Raw genomic sequence first — 25,266 nt, forward strand, 5'->3', positions numbered from 1 at the left:
ACAGAGCTGCAAAAGTCTGTGGCTGCAGCTGTAATTGTGGTTTAAAGTGTCTGTTTCCAAACAGTATGTGAGTCAAAGATTTTACAAGGCACTCAGCCATGTAACACTACACTATTGCTTTTTAGCAGCAGGGAATGGCAATCTGATTAGGATTGAATCAGAAAATTAATGGCGCGACGTACTAAAAAGACTTGGATACAACCTATTCCCCTGCCTAAAAGCTTTAACTGGGCAGGAGGTTTGTCTTTTAGCAAGACAATTACACATATAAACCCAACATGAGTGTCTTTTATGTTTTGAGTGTCCCAGTCCAGAGACCTAATAATTGTTTAACTTTACCATCCCTCAACTAACCTGGCAAAGAAATGTCTCCACTATTTGGAGCAAAGTAATTTAAGACTCATTCTGTAAGACTGTTGGATGTGACAGCTTCAAAAGTAATAAATACCTATGGACTGGGCATCCAGATAGTGCAGCTCGAGATTCCGCTAACCCACCAGCGCTGTGATTTTTAACTCTCTGAGTTTGAATCTCAGCTCTCCTAGCAGGCACCATTGACACCGCCTGCAGCAGACAAAATTGGCCACTAGTCTGCTGTGTGGGAAAAGACCGGCTAAAAACGAAGGTGCAGAACAGTTTAATCCAGGTCTGTAAAAAGTGAAGGAATGCGGAGAAGAGTGTGTGACTCTCCGTGTGTGAGAAAGTATGGTTAAATAAAAGTCAAGTCAAGTCAAATTTATATATAGACATTGTCTCAAAGCAACTTTACAAAATCCAGGACCAACAGATACAAAAACCCCTATGAAAATAAAAGGGTTTGATGGACTGTGCGCACATGTCAGAGGAAACATGTGGCCCCTCCTCGGACACGACTGGGGTCCCCAGCAGCGGGAGACTAATTGGCTATGCTAAATTGGGAGGGAAAAAAGGGAAAAAAAACCCTATGAACTGTTAGTTTAGATTTTTAGGTGGTCATTTACGGTCTTAAGCAAGAAAAATGTGTGATTGAATTTCTGATTTAAAGTTAACCAGGTTGTTACAATCCTTTCAGTTCAACAAAGGTTTTTACAGAACTGTACATATTGCTATAAGACTGCAATCATTAAAGCATGTTGGTTTCTGTCAGGTTATGAAACTAAAAGCTGATCTGACTGAGATCAGTGCTTTTACCTGCTTCTCATTCTCATCCTCCATGCGTAGTCTCTCCTCAATGCAGTTGCGAGCCTGTAGGAAGGCTCTCCTCTGAGCGCGCTCGCTGAGGATCCGCACAAAAAGACCCGACAGATTTACGCTGGTGAGGAGCACCGTGTTGGCCACCAGCTACCACAAACACAAATCAGAGGGAGAAAGAGAGAGAGAGAATTAAAAATTAGTATAGCAAAAACGAGAATGAAAAAATAGCTACAGCAAGTTGACCAAGAGGTAATGTTGATGCAGCACAGCTCCAACAACCTAGTTTTGATCCTCACCTCTAATTAATTTCTGCATAAAGGCATTTTCTTCATGTGTCCTGGTTCAGTTTGACTGGTTATATGTGATCAAAATAAGGAAACTGGTTTACTTTTACTAGGGACTAAACATTCTAGGGATGGTCTTTGCCCAGGCTTGACTGTGCCCCTCTGGATAGACTAAAGTGGGTCATGTTTGAACTACAGTGCTTGACCAAGAACACTGGAGCCTGTTATAACCCCATTTTAATCAGACTGGGTTGTAAAATAATCAACACGAGGGGATGGTCAGGCTGGTCCTTTTGCTCTTTGTCCTGGGATCAAAACTATTATTATCTTGGATTCTATTATTATCTTAGTATTTTATGTTTTGTATTGTCTTAGTTGTTTTTCCACCCTGTTCTTTACCCCCCTTCTCTTGTACTGCTGTCACAAGTTAATTTTCCTAAGGGGATCAATAAAGTCTTATCTTATCTTATCTGATGCCTTCACACGCATATGAACTTGAGTGACATACCATTCTTAATCCATAGGGTTTAATATGATGTCGACCCACCCTTTGCAGCTATAACAGTTTCAACTCTTCAGGAAAGGCTTTCCACAAGGTTTAGGAGTGTGTTTATGGGAATTTTTGACCATTCTTCCAGAAGCGCATTTGTGAGGTCAGAGGTCAGACACACTCCGCTCTAATTCATCCCAAAGGTGTTCTATCAGGTTGAGGTCAGGACTCTGTGCAGGCCAGTCAAGTTCTTCCACACCAAACTCGCTCATCCATGTCTTTATGGAGCTTGCTTTGTGCACTGGTGCACAGGAACAGGAAGGGGCCATCCCCAAACTGTTCCCACAAAGTTGGGAGCATGAAATTGTCCAAAATCTCTTGGTATGCTGAAGCATTAAGAGTTCCTTTCACTGGAACTAAGGGCTCGAGCCCAACTCCATAACGACCCCACACCATAAACCCCCCTCCACCAAACTTTACACTTGGCACAAAGCAGTCAGACAAGTTCCGTTCTCCTGGTAACCACCAAACCCAGACTCGTCCATCGGATTGCCAGACAGAGAAGCGTGATTTGTCACTCCAGAGAACAATTCCAGCATACAGAGCACTCATCAGGCGCTCCAGACCTGTACAGAAACAGGTGAAAACCTGGCCAGAAGGATCCATCTCTGCTCTTCAGGACTGTTTTGAGTGCACTGACTGGGACATGTTTAGGGAGGCTGCAACATACGGCGATTACACTGATCTAGAGGAGTACACGACTTCAGTGACCTGCTACATCAGCAAATGCATTGAGGACGTCACTACCACTAGAACCATCACTTCCAGACCCAACCAGAAGCCGTGGATGACTCCAGAGGTGCGTGCACTGCTGAGGGCCCGAGACTCCGCTTTTAAAGCAGGTGACCAGCCGGCTCTGAGAACAGCGAGAGCCAGACTGTCCCGGGCGATCCGAGAAGCAAAGCGCGCACACGGCCAGAACATCCACAGCCACTTCCAGAACAGCGGTGACACACGGCGCTTGTGGCAGGGCATCCAGGCCATCACCAACTACAGGACGACTCCACCCGTCTGTGACAGTGATGCCTCCCTTCCAGATGCGCTGAACGACTTCTACGCTCGGTTCGAGGCGCAGAACAACATGTTGGCGAGGAAGATGATCCCACCTTGTGACGACCAGGTGCTTCGTCTCTCCACAGCGGACGTGAGGAGAACTCTGCACAGAGTCAACCCACGGAAGGCTTCTGGACCAGACAACATTCCTGGCCGAGTGCTCAAGGGATGTGCAGACCAGCTGGCAGATGTATTCACTGACATCTTCAACATCTCCCTGAGCAGCGCCATCGTTCCAACGTGCCTCAAGACGACCACCATCGTACCCGTGCCAAAGAAGTCATCTGTGTCATGCTTCAACGACTATCGTCCCGTAGCACTCACGCCTATCATCATGAAGTGCTTCGAGAAACTAGTCATGAGGCATATTAAGACCCTACTGCCTCCCACCATGGACCCACTGCAGTTTGCGTACCGTCCTAACCGCTCAACGGACGACGCCATATCCACTACACTTCACCTGGCTTCTACACACCTGGACAGAAAGAATACTTACGTCAGGATGCTGTTCATAGACTTTAGCTCAGCATTCAACACCATCATTCCTCAGCATCTAATTGGAAAGCTGAGCACGCTGGGCCTGAACACCTCTCTCTGCAACTGGATCCTGGACTTCTTGACTGAGAGACCTCAGTCCGTCCGGATCGGTAAGAACACCTCCAGCACCACCACACTGAGCACCGGCGCTCCCCAAGGCTGTGTGCTCAGTCCACTGCTGTTTACTCTGCTTACGCACGACTGTACAGCAATGCACAGCTCGAATTCCATCGTTAAGTTTGCAGACGACACAACTGTGGTGGGACTCATCAGCAACAACGATGAGTCAGCGTACAGAGAGGAGGTACAACATCTAACGAACTGGTGCCAAGTCAACAACCTGTCTCTGAATGTGGATAAAACCAAAGAGATGGTCATTGACTTTAGAAAGACACTAAGGGACCACTCCCCACTGCACATCGACGGCTCATCTGTTGAGATCGTCAAGAGCACCAAATTTCTCGGTGTTCATCTGGAGGAGAATCTCACCTGGACCCTTAACACCAGTTCCATCACCAAGAAAGCCCAGCAGCGTCTCTACTTTTTGAGAAGACTGAGGAAAGCTCATCTGCCACCCCCCATTCTCACCACGTTCTACAGAGGAACAATCGAGAGCATCCTGAGCGGCTGCATCACTGTCTGGTTCGGAAATTGTACTGCGTCGGACCGTAAGACTCTCCAGCGAGTAGTGAGGACAGCTGAAAAGATCATCGGGGTCGCTCTTCCATCTCTCACGGACATTTTTAACACCCGCTGCATCCGCAAAGCTCTCAGCATTGTGGACGATCCAACCCATCCATCACATGGACTTTTTACTCTGCTCCCGTCTGGGAGACGATACCGCAGCATCCGGACTAACACAACCAGACTGTGTAACAGTTTTATCCCTCAAGCAATCAGACTCCTCAACTCAGTACTATAACAATTTCCTCCGGAAATTTTCTGCTGCCACACACTGATCTGTATTGACTGTTACTTGCATTTTTGACTATGTTACTTGTATTTTTGCACACCTCCTGGAAATGCACAATAATTTCTGCACCTTACTTGTATTTTGCACCATATCTACTTTTTTAGGCACCTTATCTGCATTGCCAATTTTACGCTGCTAATGTACAACATGTCACTACCTCATGAACCATTGTACCATCTATTCACCATCATGTACTAACACTTGTCTTTAGTCCTGTGTTCTAATTACTTGTTTAGATTAGGGATAATTAGGAATATCTTTTGTAGTTATTTATTATAGGATTTTTTGTATTATTGTTGTATTTGCACTGTTTTGTCTTGCACTTTTTGTACCGTGTTACACCGTGATCCTAGAGGAACGCTGTTTCGTTTCAATATGTACTTGTATGTAGCTGAAATGACAATAAAACCTCTCTGACTCTGACTCTGACTCTGACATCTATAGATATCCCCCAGCATTCAATACATGGCTGTGGCCTTGCAATTGTGTTAAGAAATGTTGTTTTGAGACTGTAGAACCACTTGTTTATCCAGTTTTTTATACAGTCATAAACAAGTGAGCCCAGTGTCACCTCACAGCAAGAAGGTCTTGGGTTCCATCCCCAAGTGGGGCGGTCCGGGTCTGCAAAATTTGCTATCGATTCGATACCATGTAAATACAGGGCCAGTATCGCCGATACCGATACTTTTTAATAATTAAGGTAGATGCATCATCAAATTGCTAAATGGTATTATTGTAATACATACATTTTTTGTAAGCAGCTGCTCTCAGTAGGGTTGTAAATAAATTCAGTTGTTTAAAGCAGTTTGATTTCTTGTTACTGGGTGGTTTACTTTCTCACAACGTTACTATCATGGCGTATCACCACCAAGCGGCTAACTCATACTACATAGTTGTGTTTGCTGGGTGAATAAATTTGTACATTTTTAATAGTGACCGAATATACACTATATTGTCAAAAGTATTCAGTCACCCATCCAAATAATTGAATTCAGGTGTTCCAATCACTTCCATGGCCACAGGTGTTTAAAACCAAGCACCTAGGCATGCAGACTGCTTCTACAAACATTAGTGAAATAATGGGTCGCTCTCAGGAGCTCAGTGAATTACAGCGTGTTACCATGATAGGATGCCACCTGTGCAACAAGTCCAGTCGTGAAATTTCCTCGCTACTAAATATTCCACAGTCGACTGTCAGTGGTATTATAACAAAGTGGGAACGACAGCAACTCCACCTAGTGGTACCATGTAAAATGACAGAAAGGGGTCAGCAGATCCTGAGGCGTATAGGCCAACTTTCTGCAGAGTCAATCGCTACAGACCTCCAAACTTCATGTGGCCTTCAGATTTGCTCAAGAACAGTGTGTAGAGAGCTTCATGGAATGGGTTTCCATGGCCGAGCAGCTGCATCCAAGTTCTACATCACCAAGCGCAATGCAAAGTGTCGGATGCAGTGGTGTAAAGCACGCCGCCACTGGACTCTAGAGCAGTGTAGATGTGTTCTCTGGATTGACGAATCCCACTTCTCTGTCTGCCAATCCGATGGACGAGTCTGGGTTTGGTGGTTGCCAGGAGAATGGAACTTGTCTGACTGCATTGTGCCAAGTGTAAAGTTTGGTGGAGGGGGGATTATGGTGTGGGGTCGTTTTTCAGGAGTTGGGCTCGAGCCCTTAGTTCCAGTGAAAGGAACTCTTAATGCTTCAGCATACCAAGAGATTTTGGACAATTTCATGCTCCCAACTTTGTGGGAACAGTTTGGGGATGGCCCCTTCAAGAGGATAGCTCCTGTTCTATCATCTCTACACTGGCTGCCAGTTAAATTCCGCATTGATTACAAAATACTTTTACTAACCTATAAAGCGCTACATGGTCTGGCTCCACAGTATCTGAGTGAACTTATTAATCACTACAACCCAGCGCGTCCACGTCGCTCACAAGATGCAGGGTTACTTACAGTTCCTAGAATTAAAAAGATCACGGCTGGTGGAAAAGCATTTTCTTACAAAGCTCCACAACTTTGGAATAATCTTCCTGCGTCTGTTCGGGATTCGGACACAGTCTCAATGTTTAAGTCTAGACTGAAAACATATTTATTTTCTCAGGCTTTTGATTAGTATAGACAAAGGTGCAGAGCTTGGGGGTTCTTGGTCATAGAAACTTGTGGTGATCAGGGATGTTGGGTTGCTGTCGTTCTGCCTCTCTTGTCCGATCACTCAGGTTTGGGTAGGAGAGGTGGGCGCTGATGTCCTGTGAAAGCCTTCATGACCTTGTTACCTGCTCACTCTCCCTTTTAGTTATGCTGTAATAATTAGGGCTGCCGGAGTCTAAAACTCTCTGTAAAACTGTTTTTACTCAACTAGCATTGTACATTATTAACTACATTCTCTGTTGTTTTACCCCAAGGGCATTCTGATGGAAACCTGTTTACCCGCCGAGGTTAAGGATTGAAGTCGAGACTGCAGTGCCAACGATGCTGCTCCTGCCGGATGTGACGGGTCTGGAGTATTTGCACCAAGAATGACAAGAACTCACTACAGACTTTATTGAAGACTAGACCGAATAACAACTCTATTATTTATTTATTTATTTATTTATTTATTGCCAGTTATAACTTTTAGTTCATTTAATTCTGTGTTTGTATGATTTGTGTAAATTCTATTTATTTGAAGTATCCTCCAGACCACACAAGAAGGATGGGCCCTGCTGAGTCTGGTTCCTCTCAAGGTTTCTTCCAGTAATTTTCAGGGAGTTTTTCCTTGCCACAGTCGCCCTCGGCTTGCTCAACAGGGGGTTTTTGTATCTGTTGGTTCTGGATTTTGTAAAGCTGCTTTGAGACAATGTCTATTGTAAAAAGCGCTATATAAATAAAGTTGACTTGACTTGACCCTTCCTGTTCCAACATGACTGCGCACCAGTGCACAAAGCAAGGTCCATAAAGACATGGATGAGTGAGTTTGGTGTGGAAGAACTTGACTGGCCTGTACAGAGTCCTGACCTCAACATGACAGAACACCTTTGGGATGAATTAGAGTGTAGACTGTGAGCCAGGCCTTCTCGTCCAACATCAGTGTCTGACCTCACAAATGCGCTTCTGGAAGAATGTTCAAAAATTCCCATAAACACACTCCTAAACCTTGTGGAAATTTTTCCCAGAAGAGCTGAAGCTGTTATAGCAGCAAAGGGTGGGCCGACATCATATTAAACCCTATGGATTAAGAATGGGACGTTACTCAAGTTCATATGTGTGTGAAGGCAGATGAGCGAATACTTTTGGCAATATAGTGTACATGTCCTTGTTAAAATAAAAAATCGATGCTATACTGTTTACATTTATAAGCACAAAGTCAAAAGAAAAGAGCTCTCATTCACCAAAACACACACACACACGGAATAAGAGCCTCACTACGCATGTTCTGATTCATTTGCGTAGGGTGTGCAGAGTGCGTAAGGTGCGTCCGTACTTTACATACATATAGTTTACACTATTATTTCTATAAAATTGCCCCAATTTCTGTTTCTGCAAAGCAAAGTATTCAAAAACGTACAATCTTCTAATGCCTACCAATGTACCGATGTCTGTTAGAATTATAACAACATAACACCATGACGGTACCACAACAAAACACAGCAGAGCAGGAGGGGAGGAGCGAGGTGAGCATGTAAGATGTGAGAGGAGCGGCGTCTGTACAGACATGATCTTTACTTTCTGATTAAACCGGAGAAACGTGCTGAATGTAGCGGAGGAAAAGTAAAACTAAAGTATCGATCCCATCACACTAGTATCGATCCGATACCAATACCAACGATGGTATCGATAATATCAATATTTGGATCGATCCGCCCACCACTACTTTCTGTGTGGAGTTTGCATGTTCTCCCCGTGTCTCCGTGGGTTTCCTCCGGGTGCTCCGGTTTCCTCCCACAATCCAAAAACATGCAAGTGAGGTGAACTGGAGATACAAAAGCGTCCAGTACTGTGTTTAATATAACCTTGTAAACTGATGAATCTTGAGTAACGAGTAACTACCGTTTCTGTCATGAATGTACCAAAGTGTGTAAAACATGACGTTAAAATCCTAATAAATACATAAATAATTGATCCACAAACTTTCCACTCTTACATTACCCCTGTATTCACTTTTTAATATGCATGACAGCCATTAAATTAGAAATTAGCATATTTTTACAGTCAAAATCACAGTTTACATCTGACTGCTCCCTGCTTTTATTCACATTTAACCTTCTGTCCCTACTCGTTTGAAACTGCTGTTGTATTACCCAAACTGACTGCTCAGATTCACAGCTCCCATATTCCAAGGCTTCCTGTTTCTAGATTAGAGGATGTTGTTGTTTAAAGGTGTTGATAAGGCGAGCTGTCAAGAATAGAAAGTGCTTACACCACACGAGCACAACACGTCTCTTTAGTGCATGTGTTTATTGCTTAATCAATCCGTCTATTAGTGAGGCTTTCATGCACTGAGCAATGGCCTTCAGCCTACGGTCAATATTTAGTTTTAGTGGGCTGCAAATCAATGAAACATGGTGCTGTAGGGAACACCCAATCTCTTTTTGCATGGAAAACAGCTGACAGTAATGATGTATTGCAAGTTCTAGACACTGGATTGACAAACACATGCTAAGCAAAATATATTGGACATATACTGTACATATATACTGTATATATCATAATATTATTTCTGGTCATAAAAATAGTCAACATGCACCAATAGTGTCAACTTTACCTTGGTTATTCCATTCATGTGCTGTACAGTAAGAATGTCTGTTTTGGGTCTGGGGGGCAAAGTGTCATGGCTGGATAAAATGGGACCCACACAGCAACATGGGCCTTGGGGAGGTGTTTGGTATGTTCGTCCTATATTGTACAACTTAAAGTACTTTTCCAAATTTTCCAAGATGTGAGACACTAAGTGATACGAGTAGTAAAAGATCAGAACATCAACAGCCTTTATAAATGTGAAGAAAAAGTGTAACAAGAACTTTAAGTATAAACCCTAAAACAAATTGCTACTCTTAATGGGAAGAGTATTTTACACATAAATGTATAAACTAAACAAATAAATAAAATATATATAGTTTAAAATTAAATGTATAAGCATACACGCTAGCGCACCAGAGCTGACATTTCAAACTTGTCGGTTCGAAACTCAGCTCTGCCATTCGTCTGTGGCTGGGCGGCCACATGAACAACGATTGGCTTGTTGTTCATACAGGGTGGGAAAAGCCATATAGGGACCTCATAACTAATGCAATTCTGACCTCTGCTGGCTGATTGATGGTGTCTGCACAGAGTTGAGGGATATTGCGATCAGGCTGTGGCTCTCCGTACACAAAGCTGATCTGCATATGAACTCGCCTCGGGCAGGTGAAAAGAGGCACATGTCGGAGTGGGTGTGTGTCAGTTGCGAAGCTCCTCGGTCAGCAGTGGAGGGTTGTATAGGTAGAGGTAAAGCGTAATGCAATCAGGGTAATTGGATACGACTAGATTATTTAGTTCCCTTGGATTTTCTGTTAACTGGAGTCTAAACATTTATTTTAAAACACCTGCAGTTTTTTTTACCAGCGCCGAGATTCTGAACTCCTCGGTTCGAAACTTGCCGTTGCCACCGGCTGGCTGGGTGCCATTTAGTGGGCATAATTGGCAGTGCCTGCAGCAGACGTGTTTTTGCCAGAGAGGGATGACCGGACTATGTGGGTGAGGTCTTCAAACACTGTGTAAGGACCCTGATTAGCAGATAGAGAGGCGCCTGTGCAGAGTGCTGATGACTAACATAAGGCATGTCAGCTTACTAAAAACCAGGATAAGCTAAAACCCTTCTGTATTACATTAATACATAAGCTTAAATTTTTTTAACAGTTAATGTACTGTTATTTACATTTTATTTCCCCAAAATGCTTTTTTAAGCATGACGTAAGTATTTGATTCCAAAATATTCCAACCTGTGATGCCCAGTCTGGACATTATCCGTGGTCTTCAAGTGTTTTTTATTACACCTGGGGAAAAGATTTATAAATACTACTAAGACTCAGCTCAATGCTGAGTCTATTCTTTCCTTTCAGTTCTTTTAGCCCGGCAGATAAACTTCATCAACTCAAACATTCTCTGGTTGCCAGATCAAGTTCCTACACTTTCAGGTCTTTCTCTGCTGGGATACTCACTATCCCACCATCCAACCTACATGAGTTTGGCGATCTAGCCTTCTCTAGGCTGGCTCCTAGACTCTTGTTCTCCACATGTCCATCAGGCCAGCTCTATCTCCACATTTGAATCTGACCTTAAATCCTCTTGCTTATAACTGTCCTTAACCTTAAATCAGCCCTCCACCAGGTCCTGTCATGTTTCTCCCTGTGATGCTATTTCTCATGTTTCCCATCTGCATTTCTGTCTTCAGTGTAAGCGTCTGAGATTTTTTGAAAATCGCTATATACACTGATTAAACATAACATTATGACCACCTTTCTATGCAGCCCCATACGCAACAAACTGTGATGCGCTGTGTATTCTGACACCTTTCTATCAGAACCAGCATTAACTTCTTCAGCAGTTTGAGCTACAGAAGCTCGTCTGTTGGATCGGACCACACAGGCCAGCCTTCGGCCCCCACTTGCATCAATGAGCCTTGGCCGCCCATGACCCTGTCGCCGGTTTACCACTGTTCCTTCCTTGGATCACTTTTGATAGATACTGACCACTGCAGACCGGGAACACCCAACAAGAACTGCAGTTTTGGAGATGTTCTGACCCAGTCGTCCAGCCATCACAATTTGGCCCTTATCAAACTTGCTCAGATCCTTACGCTCGCCCATTTTTCCTGCTTCTAACATCAACTTTGAGGATAAAATGTTCACTTGCTGCCTAATATATCCCACCCACTAACAGGTGCCGTGATGAAGAGATAATCAGTGTAATTCACTTCAACTGTCAGTGGTCATAATGTTATGCCTGGTCGGTGTAGTTATAATGTATTATTATTGTTTTTCAAGTTCTTAACGTTTGTGGTAACAACTTATTAACCACCACTGGATTCAGTCTGTCTTTGTTCATTTTTCTCTTTAAGATTTTTAGGTTTGTAATGTCAGTTTAATAGTTGTTAATAGTTGAGAGATCAGAGTCTTTCTTTCAAACATGACAGTAACGTGACATTGGATCGAGAAGCTGGTTTAGTTGCACCCAATTGCCTGAACACTGATAAATCTTTTTGAGCTCTCATCTCTCTGATATGGTCTGTAAACTGCTCTGCTTCAACATTATACTGCTCTGGTTTAAGCATTTTTCTGAGCTCATTTGTTTATCCCTCAAGCCATTTGATTTTTAATTTCTAAATATTTTCTCTGTGATTTTCTTTGTTACTCTGGCTGATTTCCTTTCTCATGTTGTTTTGCTTTTTGATTCCTTGGTTAGGTTCTCTGCACTTGGGCTGGTTTAATAATCTTCTGAGCTATGAGGTAACATCTGCTTGAGTGGTGCTCCAGATGTTACAGTGTAGCTCAGAAAATAATGAAACAAACCAAGGTTTTACTGTATGAGAGACAGAAGCTTATGAAGTAGTAAACAGAAAGGCAACATAGTGAAATATATATAGATACAGTGTATCACAAAAGTGAGTACACCCCTCACATTTCTGCAGATATTTAAGTATATCTTTTCATGGGACAACACTGACAAAATGACACTTTGACACAATGAAAAGTAGTCTGTGTGCAGCTTATATAACAGTGTAAATTTATTCTTCCCTCAAAATAACTCAATATACAGCCATTAATGTCTAAACCACCAGCAACAAAAGTGAGTACACCCCTTAGTGAAAGTTCCTGAAGTGTCAATATTTTGTGTGGCCACCATTATTTCCCAGAACTGCCTTAACTCTCCTGGGCATGGAGTTTACCAGAGCTTCACAGGTTGCCACTGGAATGCTTTTCCACTCCTCCATGACGACATCACGGAGCTGGCGGATATTCGAGACTTTGCGCTCCTCCACCTTCCGCTTGAGGATGCCCCAAAGATGTTCTATTGGGTTTAGGTCTGGAGACATGCTTGGCCAGTCCATCACCTTTACCCTCAGCCTCTTCAATAAAGCAGTGGTCGTCTTAGAGGTGTGTTTGGGGTCATTATCATGCTGGAACACTGCCCTGCGACCCAGTTTCCGGAGGGAGGGGATCATGCTCTGCTTCAGTATTTCACAGTACATATTGGAGTTCATGTGTCCCTCAATGAAATGTAACTCCCCAACACCTGCTGCACTCATGCAGCCCCAGACCATGGCATTCCCACCACCATGCTTGACTGTAGGCATGACACACTTATCTTTGTACTCCTCACCTGATTGCTGCCACACATGCTTGAGACCATCTGAACCAAACAAATTAATCTTGGTCTCATCAGCCAATAAGACATGGTTCCAGTAATCCATGTCCTTTGTTGACATGTCTTCAGCAAACTGTTTGCGGGCTTTCTTGTGTAGAGACTTCAGAAGAGGCTTCCTTCTGGGGTGACAGCCATGCAGACCAATTTGATGTAGTGTGCGGCGTATGGTCTGAGCACTGACAGGCTGACCCCACACCTTTTCAATATCTGCAGCAATGCTGACAGCACTCCTGCGCCTATCTTTCAAAGACAGCAGTTGGATGTGACGCTGAGCACGTGCACTCAGCTTCTTTGGACGACCAACGCGAGGTCTGTTCTGAGTGGACCCTGCTCTTTTAAAACGCTGGATGATCTTGGCCACTGTGCTGCAGCTCAGTTTCAGGGTGTTGGCAATCTTCTTGTAGCCTTGGCCATCTTCATGTAGCGCAACAATTCGTCTTTTAAGATCCTCAGAGAGTTCTTTGCCATGAGGTGCCATGTTGGAACTTTCAGTGACCAGTATGAGAGAGTGTGAGAGCTGTACTACTAAATTGAACACACCTGCTCCCTATGCACACCTGAGACCTAGTAACACTAACAAATCACATGACATTTTGGAGGGAAAATGACAAGCAGTGCTCAATTTGGACATTTAGGGGTGTAGTCTCTTAGGGGTGTACTCACTTTTGTTGCCGGTGGTTTAGACATTAATGGCTGTATATTGAGTTATTTTGAGGGAAGAATAAATTTACACTGTTATATAAGCTGCACACAGACTACTTTTCATTGTGTCAAAGTGTCATTTTGTCAGTGTTGTCCCATGAAAAGATATACTTAAATATCTGCAGAAATGTGAGGGGTGTACTCACTTTTGTGATACACTGTACCTATTGTTATGCTTCGTTATCTCAGAACTAGGTTGAAAATAGGGCTGGCTCGATACCACTTTTTTATGTCCGATACCGATACTGCAAATAGATACCAATCCGATACGTCATTTCTCCTCTCAAACAACTAAGCAGTAATAGTACATGTCTCAATGCACCATGGTTAAACCAGCTATCTAAACAACAATGCTCAGACTGTGAAACAAATATTCTAAAGGAATAAATACAGAAGCTACAACATCACACTTATACAAAACTGCTGTTTTTATTTTCACTTTTACACACAGAACATTTAGCAGCATTTTTGGCTTGTTTAGCAAAAGTGTCTACAATTGGAAGATGTGGATGTCAATCAAACGTGATGGACCAATTAGAATTGACGCAGAGTTGAGATTTTCCGTTAAAGTTCTGTCCCGTTTTTAGATTATTAAAAACCAAAGCGCACTTATTTAAAAAACCCTGCTGGATTTTGAAGAGAATTTGTTTGTTTGTTTATTAGGGTTTTTAACGTCATGTTTTACACTCTTTTGGTTACATTCATGACAGGAACGGTAGTTAATCGATACACAAGATTCATCAGTTCGCAAGGTTATATCAAACACAGTCATGGACAATTTAGTGTCTCCAATTCACCTCACTTGCATGTCTTTGGACTGTGGGAGGAAACCGGAGCACCCGGAGTAAACCCACGCAGACACAGGAAGAACATGCAAACTCCACACAGAAAGGACCCGGACTGCCCCACCTGGGGATCGAACCCAGGACCTTCTTGCTGTGAGGCAACAGTGCTATCCACTTAGCCACCATGCCACCCGGTTTGAAGAGAAAAACGGGAAATGGTGTAGTTTGTTTTATTTCATAACACTAGCGAATTAATCGTTGAGGATGTGAGATATCTCCAAGCCGGGACACGTAAACAGTGTTTTAGATGTGGCAGTAGTAGATGATTTTTATTGTGTTTAAACAGTGTTTTTAGATGTGGCAGTAGTAGATGATTTTTATTGTGTTTAAACAGTGTTTTAGATGTGGCAGTAGTAGATGATTTTTATTGTGTTTAAACAGTGTGTTTAGATGTGGCAGTAGTAGATGATTTTTTAAAATGCTAAAAGTTGAAGTAGATCAGTGTGTTTTAATTTCTGAATGACTGTTGTAGATGAGTTGTAGATCAGTGGCACATGTTAATAATGTCATCAAGAGTGAGTGGAAATAAACGGCGCTCTGTTGGAAAGTATCTTCGTGTGTTATTTGCTTTATACACAAACAATGGCCTTATTTACATTGTGTTATTTACATTAAGTGTTATTTACATTAAGTGTTATTTACATTAAGCAACAGTATTGGATCGGATTACACGTTTTTTTTTCTTCCAATATCCGATCCAGTAATTTGGACCCGGATCGGTGTTTGATTTACTTCTTAATTATTTAAACATGGTCATCAATTCAACAAAATCACTGAAAAGGAAAATGTGCAGAAATCAGTGAGATCCTAAGACTGCCATATTATGTCCTTTTAAAGTGTGCGTAAACGTATGCATTTGTCCCTTTTATCTCCCAATTAGTTTTCCTCTGCTGGAGACCCTGATTGCGTCCAAGGAGGGTATATTTGCCTAACTCACGCTCCCTTCGATGCATGCACAGTCCACCGGACCCTTTTTATTAGCCCATACTTCTTATTCACACATGAGGCCAGTCTTGTGCATGAGTCACACACTGATCTTTTTACAGTTTTTCTCGATTGCTTTGGTGCATTTCTCTGATCAGAATTGAAATTCTCATAACTGTTAGTTCAGCCTCCACAAGATTTAGTCATTTGTGCACATCGTAGTAGCAGTTTCTCACTCCTTCCAACAAATTGCAAATGCTTTTGGACATGCATCAATTGCTTCCATACAATTCTCTGCTGTTTTATAACATTAGCATTTGCTTATGTCATGTCAGTCAAAATGAACCATACTTATGAATGCTGAATAGTCATTCCCTATGAAACTAATAGTCCTCATTTCATTGCTTGAATCATTACATACAAAAATGTTGAACTAGTTGTCAAAATCAGTATGTCGTATGTTCCAATTCAGTTCCAATATGTACTGCAATATTGTTTACAGTTGTGCACAGCTCTACCAAAGGGTGTTTCTTATGTTTGTTGTAAATAAGTTTGTACTTTGCTTTAGCACAATGATGGAACAAATTAGAATTGCAAAGAGCATATGCAGTAAAAATGTGAAACATAAGTATTGAGTGTCTTGTACTCATTTACCTCACTAAATACAGTAATGTGTAACTTAACTGTAGATTTCAAATGGGTGTGCTAATAGTGTATAGTGCTGTCTTGAGCATTTTCAGGTAGTGTCACCATGATCTGACTTTTTTGCATTGGAAAACACTTACAGAGTTAACTGTCATAATGAAAACATGACAAAGTCATTTGACTATCTTGTTCATAAACAATGGTGTCAGGACTTATTATTTTGATGACACTGACACTTTCATTGACATGAATACTTGCTTTTGAGGAATGAACTCTCCATTTTGAGCAAGTGACACGCTTTTGCAGGTTATCAACTAGGTTTTGCAGTTTGTACTAATTGTTTTGAGAAGTGCACTTACTGTTGTGCAAATGTTAATGGTGATGTGACAAATGCACCGAAGCAACTGAGAAAAACTGTAATCTGGTCTTTTTCCTACCCAGCAGACTTAGTGGCCAATTAGCTGCCAATTAGATGGATGGATGGATGGATGGATGGATGGATAGATAGATAGATAGATAGATAGATAGATAGATAGATAGATAGATAGATAGATAGATAGATAGATAGATAGATAGATAGATAGATAGATAGATAGATAGATAGATAGATAGATAGATAGATAGATAGATAGATAGATAGATAGATAGAAATGGATAGCTGGTAACCGTAAAGACTATGCAGTCATTGTGCTTGTTAGTGTGTTCAAACTTTTAACTTCAACTGTACCTGAACAATCAAGGGACCTTCCTTTTGGAGAAAATTCCAGTCACAATCATCCTTCTTTTAGACATTCACCAGAGCCACAGATCAATTCCCATCTCATTTTGGTTGTCTGTAATTTACTGTTATGTAACGAGTATAATGAAATAATTTATGTGAGACTTCCTGTTGTTTTTGATGAACAGGGTGTTATGATGGTGTTAGATGTGTGGGAGATGAGATTCTCACATTACAGTTTGGTTTTGATTCTTAGTAGGAGTGTGTTTAACACATTCGTCTGATCATCAAAAAGATTTTAAAAAATAAAATGACAGGGGTGTCGACACTCATTTTCTGCTTTAAGAGCAGTGCTGAGACTGAAGATCAGATTTCACCACAGATCCAACCATAACAAAAAAATCTGCCCGGTATTTAAGAGATAGCTCCTAAAATAAAAGAGACGCTTCATTACAGCATGTCAGCTTCATCACACTACTAATCTATGGATTAAGACTCACTTGACCTGCTTTATTGAAGCCAGGAATTGGCGCCATATACTTGAGGATAATTCAATACAAATTTTGCTTCACTCTGTTGTGGGTTCGAAATCTATCTGTCGAATAAAAATCTCTGAGCTCATTAGTTTTGAGTCTCTGCAGTGGCCTGGTCGGGCACTCAGCAGGAACGATTGTCCACGTCTGAGGTATGGAAAGTCGGACAGGGTTTCTTCTCAGTGCCACTCCAGCAGTACCTCCTCCTGCTGCGCCAGTTATATGATCACTGATCAGCCATAACATTATGACCACCTCCTTGTTTCTACACTCACTGTCAATTTTATCAGCTACACTTACCATATAGGAGCACTTTGTAGTTCTACAATTACTGACTGTAGTCCATCTGTTTCTCTGCATGCTTTGTTAGCCCCCTTTCATGCTGTTCTTCAATGGTCAGGACTCTTCCAGGACCACCACAGAGCAGGTATTATTTGGGTGGTGGATTATTCTCAGCACTGCAATGACACTGACCTGGTGGTGATGTGTTAGTGTGTGTTGTGCTGGTATGAGTGGTAAGACACAGCAATGCTGCTGGACTTTTTAAACACCTCACTGTCACTGCTGGACTGAGAATAGTCCACCAACCAAAAATATATCCAGCCAACAGCACCCCGTTGGCAGCGTCCTGTGACCACTGATGAAGGTCTAGAAGATGACCAACTCAAACAGCAGCAATAGATGAGCGATCGTCTCTGACTTTATATCTACAAGGTGGACCAACTAGATAGTAGTGTCTAATAGAGTGGACACGGTATTTAAAAATATGTGTGTCTGATCCGCTCATACCAGCACAACACACACTAACACACCACCACCATGTCAGTGTCACTGCAGTGCTGAGGATGATCCACCACCCAAATAATACCTGCTCTGTGGGGGTCCTGACCATTGTAGAACAGAGTGACAGCAGGTTAAAATGGTATGCAGAGAAACAGATGGACTACAGTCAGTAATTGTAGAACTACAAAGTGCTCCTATATGGTAAGTGGAGCTGATAAAATGGACAGTGAGTGTAGAAACAAGGAGGTGGTTTTAATGTTATGGCTAATCAGTGTATTTCTGTGAGAATCCTCAGTTGTCTGGTTTTGAAGAAGACGCTCGCGATTTCACATGTGCCTCAGGGGACTGGTGCTGGTTTGCAGCCCTCCTTAGCCAGTGTGGGAATGATGCAAGCAGCAGAAGAATTGTAATAAGATAATTGGAAAGAACCGAATTGGGAGGATAAGAAGATAAATGCAAAATACAATTAAAAAATGGTGCAATATTTACTAACTACTCTCTCTCTCATACCTCATATTTCTCGTATTTGTATGGATCCGCAGAGAAAGCCTGGTTTACCATTGACGTTCCAATTCATCCTAAGGATTTCTAGTCAAACCATTACTTATTATGGATTATTATATGGGGTATTTACAAACACAATAATCACTTACTCACTCTCTTTCTTAAGTGCTTATCCAATTAGGGTCACGGGGGTTGGTGCTGGAGCTTATCCCAGCTTTTCAATGGGTGCAAGGCACACAGTAACACCCTGGACGGGGCGCCAGTCCATCACAGGGCACACACACACACACACACCCATTCACCTATAGGGTAATTCAGTGTCTCCAATTAACGTGACTGCATGTTTTTGGATTGTGGGAGGAAACCAGAGCTCCCGGAGGAAACCCACGAAGACACGGAAGACACACAGAAACTCCACACAGAAAGGACCCGGACCGCCCCGCCTGTGGATCGAACCCAGGACCTTCTTGCTGTGAGGCGACAGTGCTACCCACTAAGCCACCCCACAATAATAATCTGATTAAAAATGTTAATGTTTAAACTAATATAAATCCCACAAATACCCACAAATACCCAAAAATTTTAAACAGAACTGCCTGCTGCAGCTTTATACACCAATCAACCATAACATTATGACCACCTCCTTTTTTCTACACTCACTGTCCATTTTATCAGCTCCACTTACCATATAAAAGCACTTTGTAGTTCTACAATTACTGACTGTAGTCCATCTGTTTCTCTACATACTTTGTTACCCCCCTTTCATGCTGTTCTTCAATGGTCAGGACCCCCACAGGTCCATCATAGAGCAGGTATTATTTAGGTGGTGGATGATTCTCAGCACTGCAGTGACACTGACATGGTGGTGGTGTGTTAGTGTGTGTTGTGCTGGTATAAGTGAATCAGACAAAGCAGCGCTGCTGGAGTTTTTAAATACCGTGTCCACTCACTGTCCAATCTATTAGACACTCCTACCAGTTGGTTCACCTTGTGGATGTCAGAGACAATCGCTCATCTATTGCTGCTGTTTGAGTTGGTCATCTTCTAGACCTTCATCAGTGGTCACAGGACGCTGCCCACAGGGACTAGTAATCAAAAGGTCGCTGGTTCAAGCCCCACCACTGCCACGTTGCAACTGTTGGGCCCTTGAGCAAGGTTCTTAACCCTCGATTGTTAGACAATATACTGTTACAGTACTGTAAGTCGCTTTGGATAAAAGCATCTGCTAAATGCTGAAAATGTAAATGTAAACGGTTTGCAAGCATGGCAAGTTTCACCCTAATTTAACAGTTTATTTGGTTGCACGGTGGCTCGGTGGGTAGCACTGTCGCCTCACAGCAAGAAGGTCCTGGGTTTGATTTCCAGGTGGAGCGGTCCGGGTCCTTTCTGTGTGGAGCATAGTCTCCCTGTGTCTGCGTGGGTTTCCTCCGTTTTTTTCCCACAGTCCAAAGACGTGCAAGTGTGGTGAATTGGAGATACAAAATTGTCCATGATTGTGTTTGATATTATAAGACTTGAACTGATGAATCTTGTGTAACCAGTAACTACTGTTTCTGTCATAAATGTAACAAAGATGTGTATAACATGACGTTAAAATCCTAATAAATAAATAAATAAATATACAGGCTTTATGTATTTGTCATGCAGGATTACATGGCACAAAAAGCTCAGCACTTCCAGCCCTGAGTGGTTCTGAATTTTTAGATTTATTTTAGCACTGAAGAAGTGAGCAGTGCTCTAATCCAGATTTGTTGCCTTTCACTGTGCTAAAAAAAGATGACATCCTAAAAAGTGCACATTACTATACAGTAAAAGTGTTTTATAGAGAGACAGAATGAAAATATATTCAGTTAAACGTAAAAAAAGCAGCTATATTTTATACAAAATTCACAACCAGCTGTATAAACATGGTTTAAACACGCTTGTGTCTTGATGTGAGTGAAGTTGGATGAGACGCGTCAACCTGCCAATTCTCACAAAATACTTCGACGTGACTGACATAATAACACACACACACACACACACACACACACCACTCTATACCAAGGTCTGAGCACCCCTGGCTATGTATTCTGCAGATATCTAAAGTGAAAAGAAGAAAACACAAGTCTGCAGCAAACTGTTTTAAATAAATGACATTTATTGTGTATTTTGCTTTTAGGTGGCATCTGATGAACCAGGACTGAACCCACCACCATCATTATTATTTTTATTATTATTATTGGTGTGTTTTGTCATTTCATTTAGTAATAGTAGCATGTGTGTATGCATTTGAACTGCGATATCCTGCTGCACGGTGGCTCGGTGGGTAGCACTGTCGCCTCACAGCAAGAAGGTCCTGGGTTCGATCTCCAGGCGGGGCGGTCCGGATCCTTTCTGTGCGGAGTTTGCATGTTCTCCCTGTGTCTGCGTGGGTTTCCTCCGGGAGCTCCGGTTTCCTCCCACAGTCCAAAAACATGCAGTCAGGTTAATTGGAGACACCGAATTGCCCTATAGGTGAATGGGTGTGTGTGTGTGTGTGTGTATGTGTGTCTGCCCCGCAATGGACTGGCGCCCCCTCCAGGGTGTTACTGTCTGCCTTGCAAATTGAAAAGCTGGGATAGGCTCTAATTGGATAAGCGGTTAAGAAAGTAAGTGAGTGAGTTCTTTATCCTGATCAAGGCCACAATTGGTCCACTTCCACCAGGAAACACTGGGATCAAGGCAGGAATGGATTCTGATGGATTGGACAAGAATTTTGATCCAATCGATCACAGAACTTTGCCCAGAGATATAGCCAAACGTATGGGTATATGCACAACCAGCGATAGCACCACTGAGGTTAAAAGGCGGATCTTAGCGGTGGTGAGCAAGCACAAGACCACTGCACCAACTTAGCGTCCACTTATGTATGCATCAGTGATTCATCTTTTTAATGTATAAAAGTTCCATGGGGTAGATTTTTGCCTTTAGTGGTTACAATTTTCAGTGGAGTCTGCCATGTTTTTATTTGTGACCAGTAAAGATTTGCAGTGAAGTGAAGGTCTCTTGGTTGAATGTCTACATTCAACTTCTTTAAGTATTTTTAAGCAAGAAATGCACTTGCTTTCATAATATTGTTTCAGCTTTTTTGTTTTACTGTGTGTTCATCAAGATGTTTCTTCTTCATTAGGAAATATCATCATCTAAGCATTATTTTTATAGCATTATATTTATACAAATATTGCTGGAATTGTAACTCTGCAAGAATATCAAAGCCAGGTGTTAAGAGCTTGTGATGAAGCTAAAGCCAATGCATAACTTTTTAGGCAGCCCAAAAATTTCAAGCACTGCCCCTGCCAGAGGAACCTGGTGCTGTGCAGCATTCATGCTTCCAAAACCTTAGACTGAAATTAACATTCATCATCAAAACAGTTGTTGCCGAAAATAAGTAAGATACAATTGTGTTAATGCAGTGTTTTAATTACTTGCAGGATATGCATGCATTTAAATGATGTACAACCCCAAATCAGAAAAAGTTGGGACAGTATGAAAAAAAGCATTTCCTGCATTTCAGGTCTGCAACACATTCCAAAAAAATTGGGACGGGGCAATTTAGGGCAAGTAATGAGGTGAAAAAAACTAAATAATGATGTAATTCCAAACAGGTGATTGTAATCATGGTTTGGTACAAAAGCAGCATCCAGGAAAGACTGAGTCTTAATGAGCAAAGATGATCAGAGGATCTCCGGTTTATCAACAAATGTGTGAGAAAATGATTGAAATGTTTAAAAACAATGAACCTCAAAGAAAGATTGGAATGGATTTGCATATTTCTCCCTCTACAGTGCATAATATCATTAAACCATTCAAGGAATCAGGAGGAATTTTTAGTGCGTAAAGGCCAAGGGTGCAAGCTTAAGCTGAACGCCCATGATCTTTGATCCCTCAGACGGCACTGCATCAAGAACCGCCACTCAACAATAGCTGATATAACCACATGGGTGAGGGATTACTTTATCAAACCTTTGTCAAGCACTACAATACAGAGTTACATGCACAAATGATACTTAAAACTTTACTGTGCAAAAATGAAGCCTTATGTTAACCATGTCCAAAAGCGGCGTCGACTTCTCTGAGCTCGGAGGCATCTAGGATGGACCATCACACAGTGGAAACGTGTATTGTGGTCAGATGAATCAGCATTCCAGGTCTTTTTTGAAAAAGACGCTGTGTGCTCCGGACCAAAGACAAAAAAGGACCATCCCGACTGTTATCAGCAACAAGTCCAAAAGCCAGGGTCTGTCATGGTATGGGGCGGTGCCAGTGCCATTGGCAAAGGTCATTTACAGAAAAGTACATTGAGATCTTAGAGCAACATATGCTGCCTTCAAGACGTCATCTTTTCCAGGGACGTCCAGCATTTTACAACAAGACAATGCAAAACCACATGCTGCACACATTACAAAGGCATGGCTGCGGAAGAAGAGGGTACGGGTACTGGACTGGCCTGCCTGCAGTCCTGACCTGTCCCCAATAGAGATTGTGTGGGGAATTTTGAAACGAAAAATGTGACAACGATGACCCCGTACTGTTGCACATCTTAAGACGTGTTTGCAGGAAGAATGGGATAAAATAAAAGCTGAAACACTAAATCACTTGGTCTCCTCGGTGCCAAAAGTCTTTTAAGTGTGGTGAAAAGGAATGGCAACATTACAAAGTGGTAAATGCTTTACTGTCCCAACTTTTTTTGGAATGTGTTGCAGGCCTGAAATGCAGGAATGAAGATTTATAAATAAATGGAATAAAGTTGAGCAGATAAAACATGACATATCTCAGGTTCATCCTGTCTGACATCAAATAAAAGTCAAAGTAAATGTAAGAAACTCTGTGTTTTTTATTATTTGCATTTTCCATGCTGTCCCAACTTTTTCTGATTTGGGATTGTACTTATAAGGTAACAGTCTACACCATCTAACCTTAACACTTGAATTAGTAAACATCAGGTACATACATTAATGGTTACTAAATGAATTAGGAATGGAAATTGCGCACACGTACCGCTCTCCAGAGTTTGTGCGTCTTCAGTGTGACCGACGTGGCTGTCACTATAATGTGTGAGATGGCCACCATGATCCCGAGGCTGACTGCCAGGAGAGTCCGCACGGGCAGCAGCGCATAGGCGACGAAGGTGACCAGCGCGAGCTGCCATACCCCCTGCTCGGGCGGCGGCGGCGGGTGCGATCCGGGCACCACCGGTGGGAACGGGCAGCACAGCAGAGCGAAAGTAAAGGCGAACAACAGCGTAAGACTGACGATCTGCTGGAGCTGACCCACTCGCAGGTACTTGACATTGGTGACCACGAAGAGCGAGGAGAACACCACGCCGTGCACCGGGTAAGACGCCTTAGCCACGGCGAGCCCCGGACCGGACAGCGCCTCCAGCACGGCGAGCGTACACGCCAGAGCCGACAGTACAGCCAGCGCCTTGAGCGCAGAGGTCTGCTCCAACTTCAGATTATAGGTGCGGAACAGAGACTCCAGCTCCTTACAGTCGAACTCGTCCTCACACGCGATGGCGGGGACGGGCAGTCCGGGCGGACAGTGCCGGCTTCGCTTCCGCCGCGTCTTGACTTTCTGAAACGGGATTTCCTCCATTCCTCCATTCAAGAGCCGAGCGGCGGCGTGGCGCACGAATCTGGAGAAGACGCGTTAACAGCGGGCATCCCCACCACCCCTCAACCTCCGTTCTTTCCTTTCCCCCCTCGGGTCGTTCCGAGAGAGGTGTTGAAGCAGAGAGCGCACCGGGAGATGAGGATTACGCTCCTGTCTTCCGTTCGCCTGAAGAATCAAGTGTGAGCCAGGAGCGGATTCAGCGCTGAGCGGCGCCTCGGAGCGGATCACGCCTGCGCATTGTGGATTTGGGATGAAGACGCGTCTGGGATAATTCACAACGTTGACGACAAAAGGGAAAGCCACACACACACACAACACACACAACACACACACATTCTCATTCACATCATTATTCATTCATCTTTGGTAACCAATTCATTTTGTTCTGAGACGAACCCAAAACATAGTCCGCCAGGCCGTTATTATTACATTTTCATTTTACATTTTTAGCATTTTAGCCTTTATCCAAAGCAACTTACATTACAGTATATAGTCTGAGCAATTGAGGGTTAAGGGCCTTGCTCAAAGGCCCAACAGCAGCAACCTGGCAGTGGTGGGGCTTGAACCAGCGACCCTCTGATCACTGGTCCTCTGATCACTGGTCCAGTACCTTAACCACTAGGCTACAGCTGGCCCTATAATATTATTATATTACAATACTTTTGTACAATTAAATAAATAATTTTTAAACGTTAAAAATACCAGAGCCCATATATATACTGTATATATACAGTATATACTGTACATATATGACACACACACATATTCTCCTTCACATCATTATTCATTCATCTTTGGTAACCAATTCATATTGACGAACCCAAAACACAGTCCGAGCCCCGCAACTAACTGTCTGTAAGTGGTTTGGTATGTTCTTCTTTTGTCAAGGTAATACCCACATATTCATAAAATTCATTCTATTCTATTTTAGCAAAACTGTAATTTTCTACATATTTTTTTTCTCCCTTTTTCTCCCACTATAGCGCATCCAATTTCTACCCATCAATCATCCTCTCACTAATGCT

At 42.6% G+C, this 25,266-nt stretch overlaps 1 protein-coding gene across 2 annotated transcripts in view; it reads right to left on the reverse strand.

Annotated features, from left to right (window-relative positions):
• Positions 1-24,310, reverse strand: part of adcy1b (adenylate cyclase 1b) — an 88,081-nt gene extending 63,771 nt beyond the window's left edge. For both annotated transcript variants that reach the window (XM_062993390.1, XM_062993388.1), the window contains exons 1-2: positions 23,627-24,310; positions 1,171-1,320 (exon numbers count right to left, since the gene is read on the reverse strand). In XM_062993390.1, the coding sequence (XP_062849460.1) occupies positions 1,171-1,320; positions 23,627-24,223 (747 nt within the window). In that variant the 5' untranslated portion in view covers positions 24,224-24,310. The remainder of the gene's footprint in view (positions 1-1,170; positions 1,321-23,626) is intronic.
• Positions 24,311-25,266: the final 956 nt, after the last annotated feature.

This window comes from Trichomycterus rosablanca, chromosome 4 (assembly GCF_030014385.1).
Source record: "Trichomycterus rosablanca isolate fTriRos1 chromosome 4, fTriRos1.hap1, whole genome shotgun sequence".
NCBI lineage: Eukaryota > Metazoa > Chordata > Actinopteri > Siluriformes > Trichomycteridae > Trichomycterus > Trichomycterus rosablanca.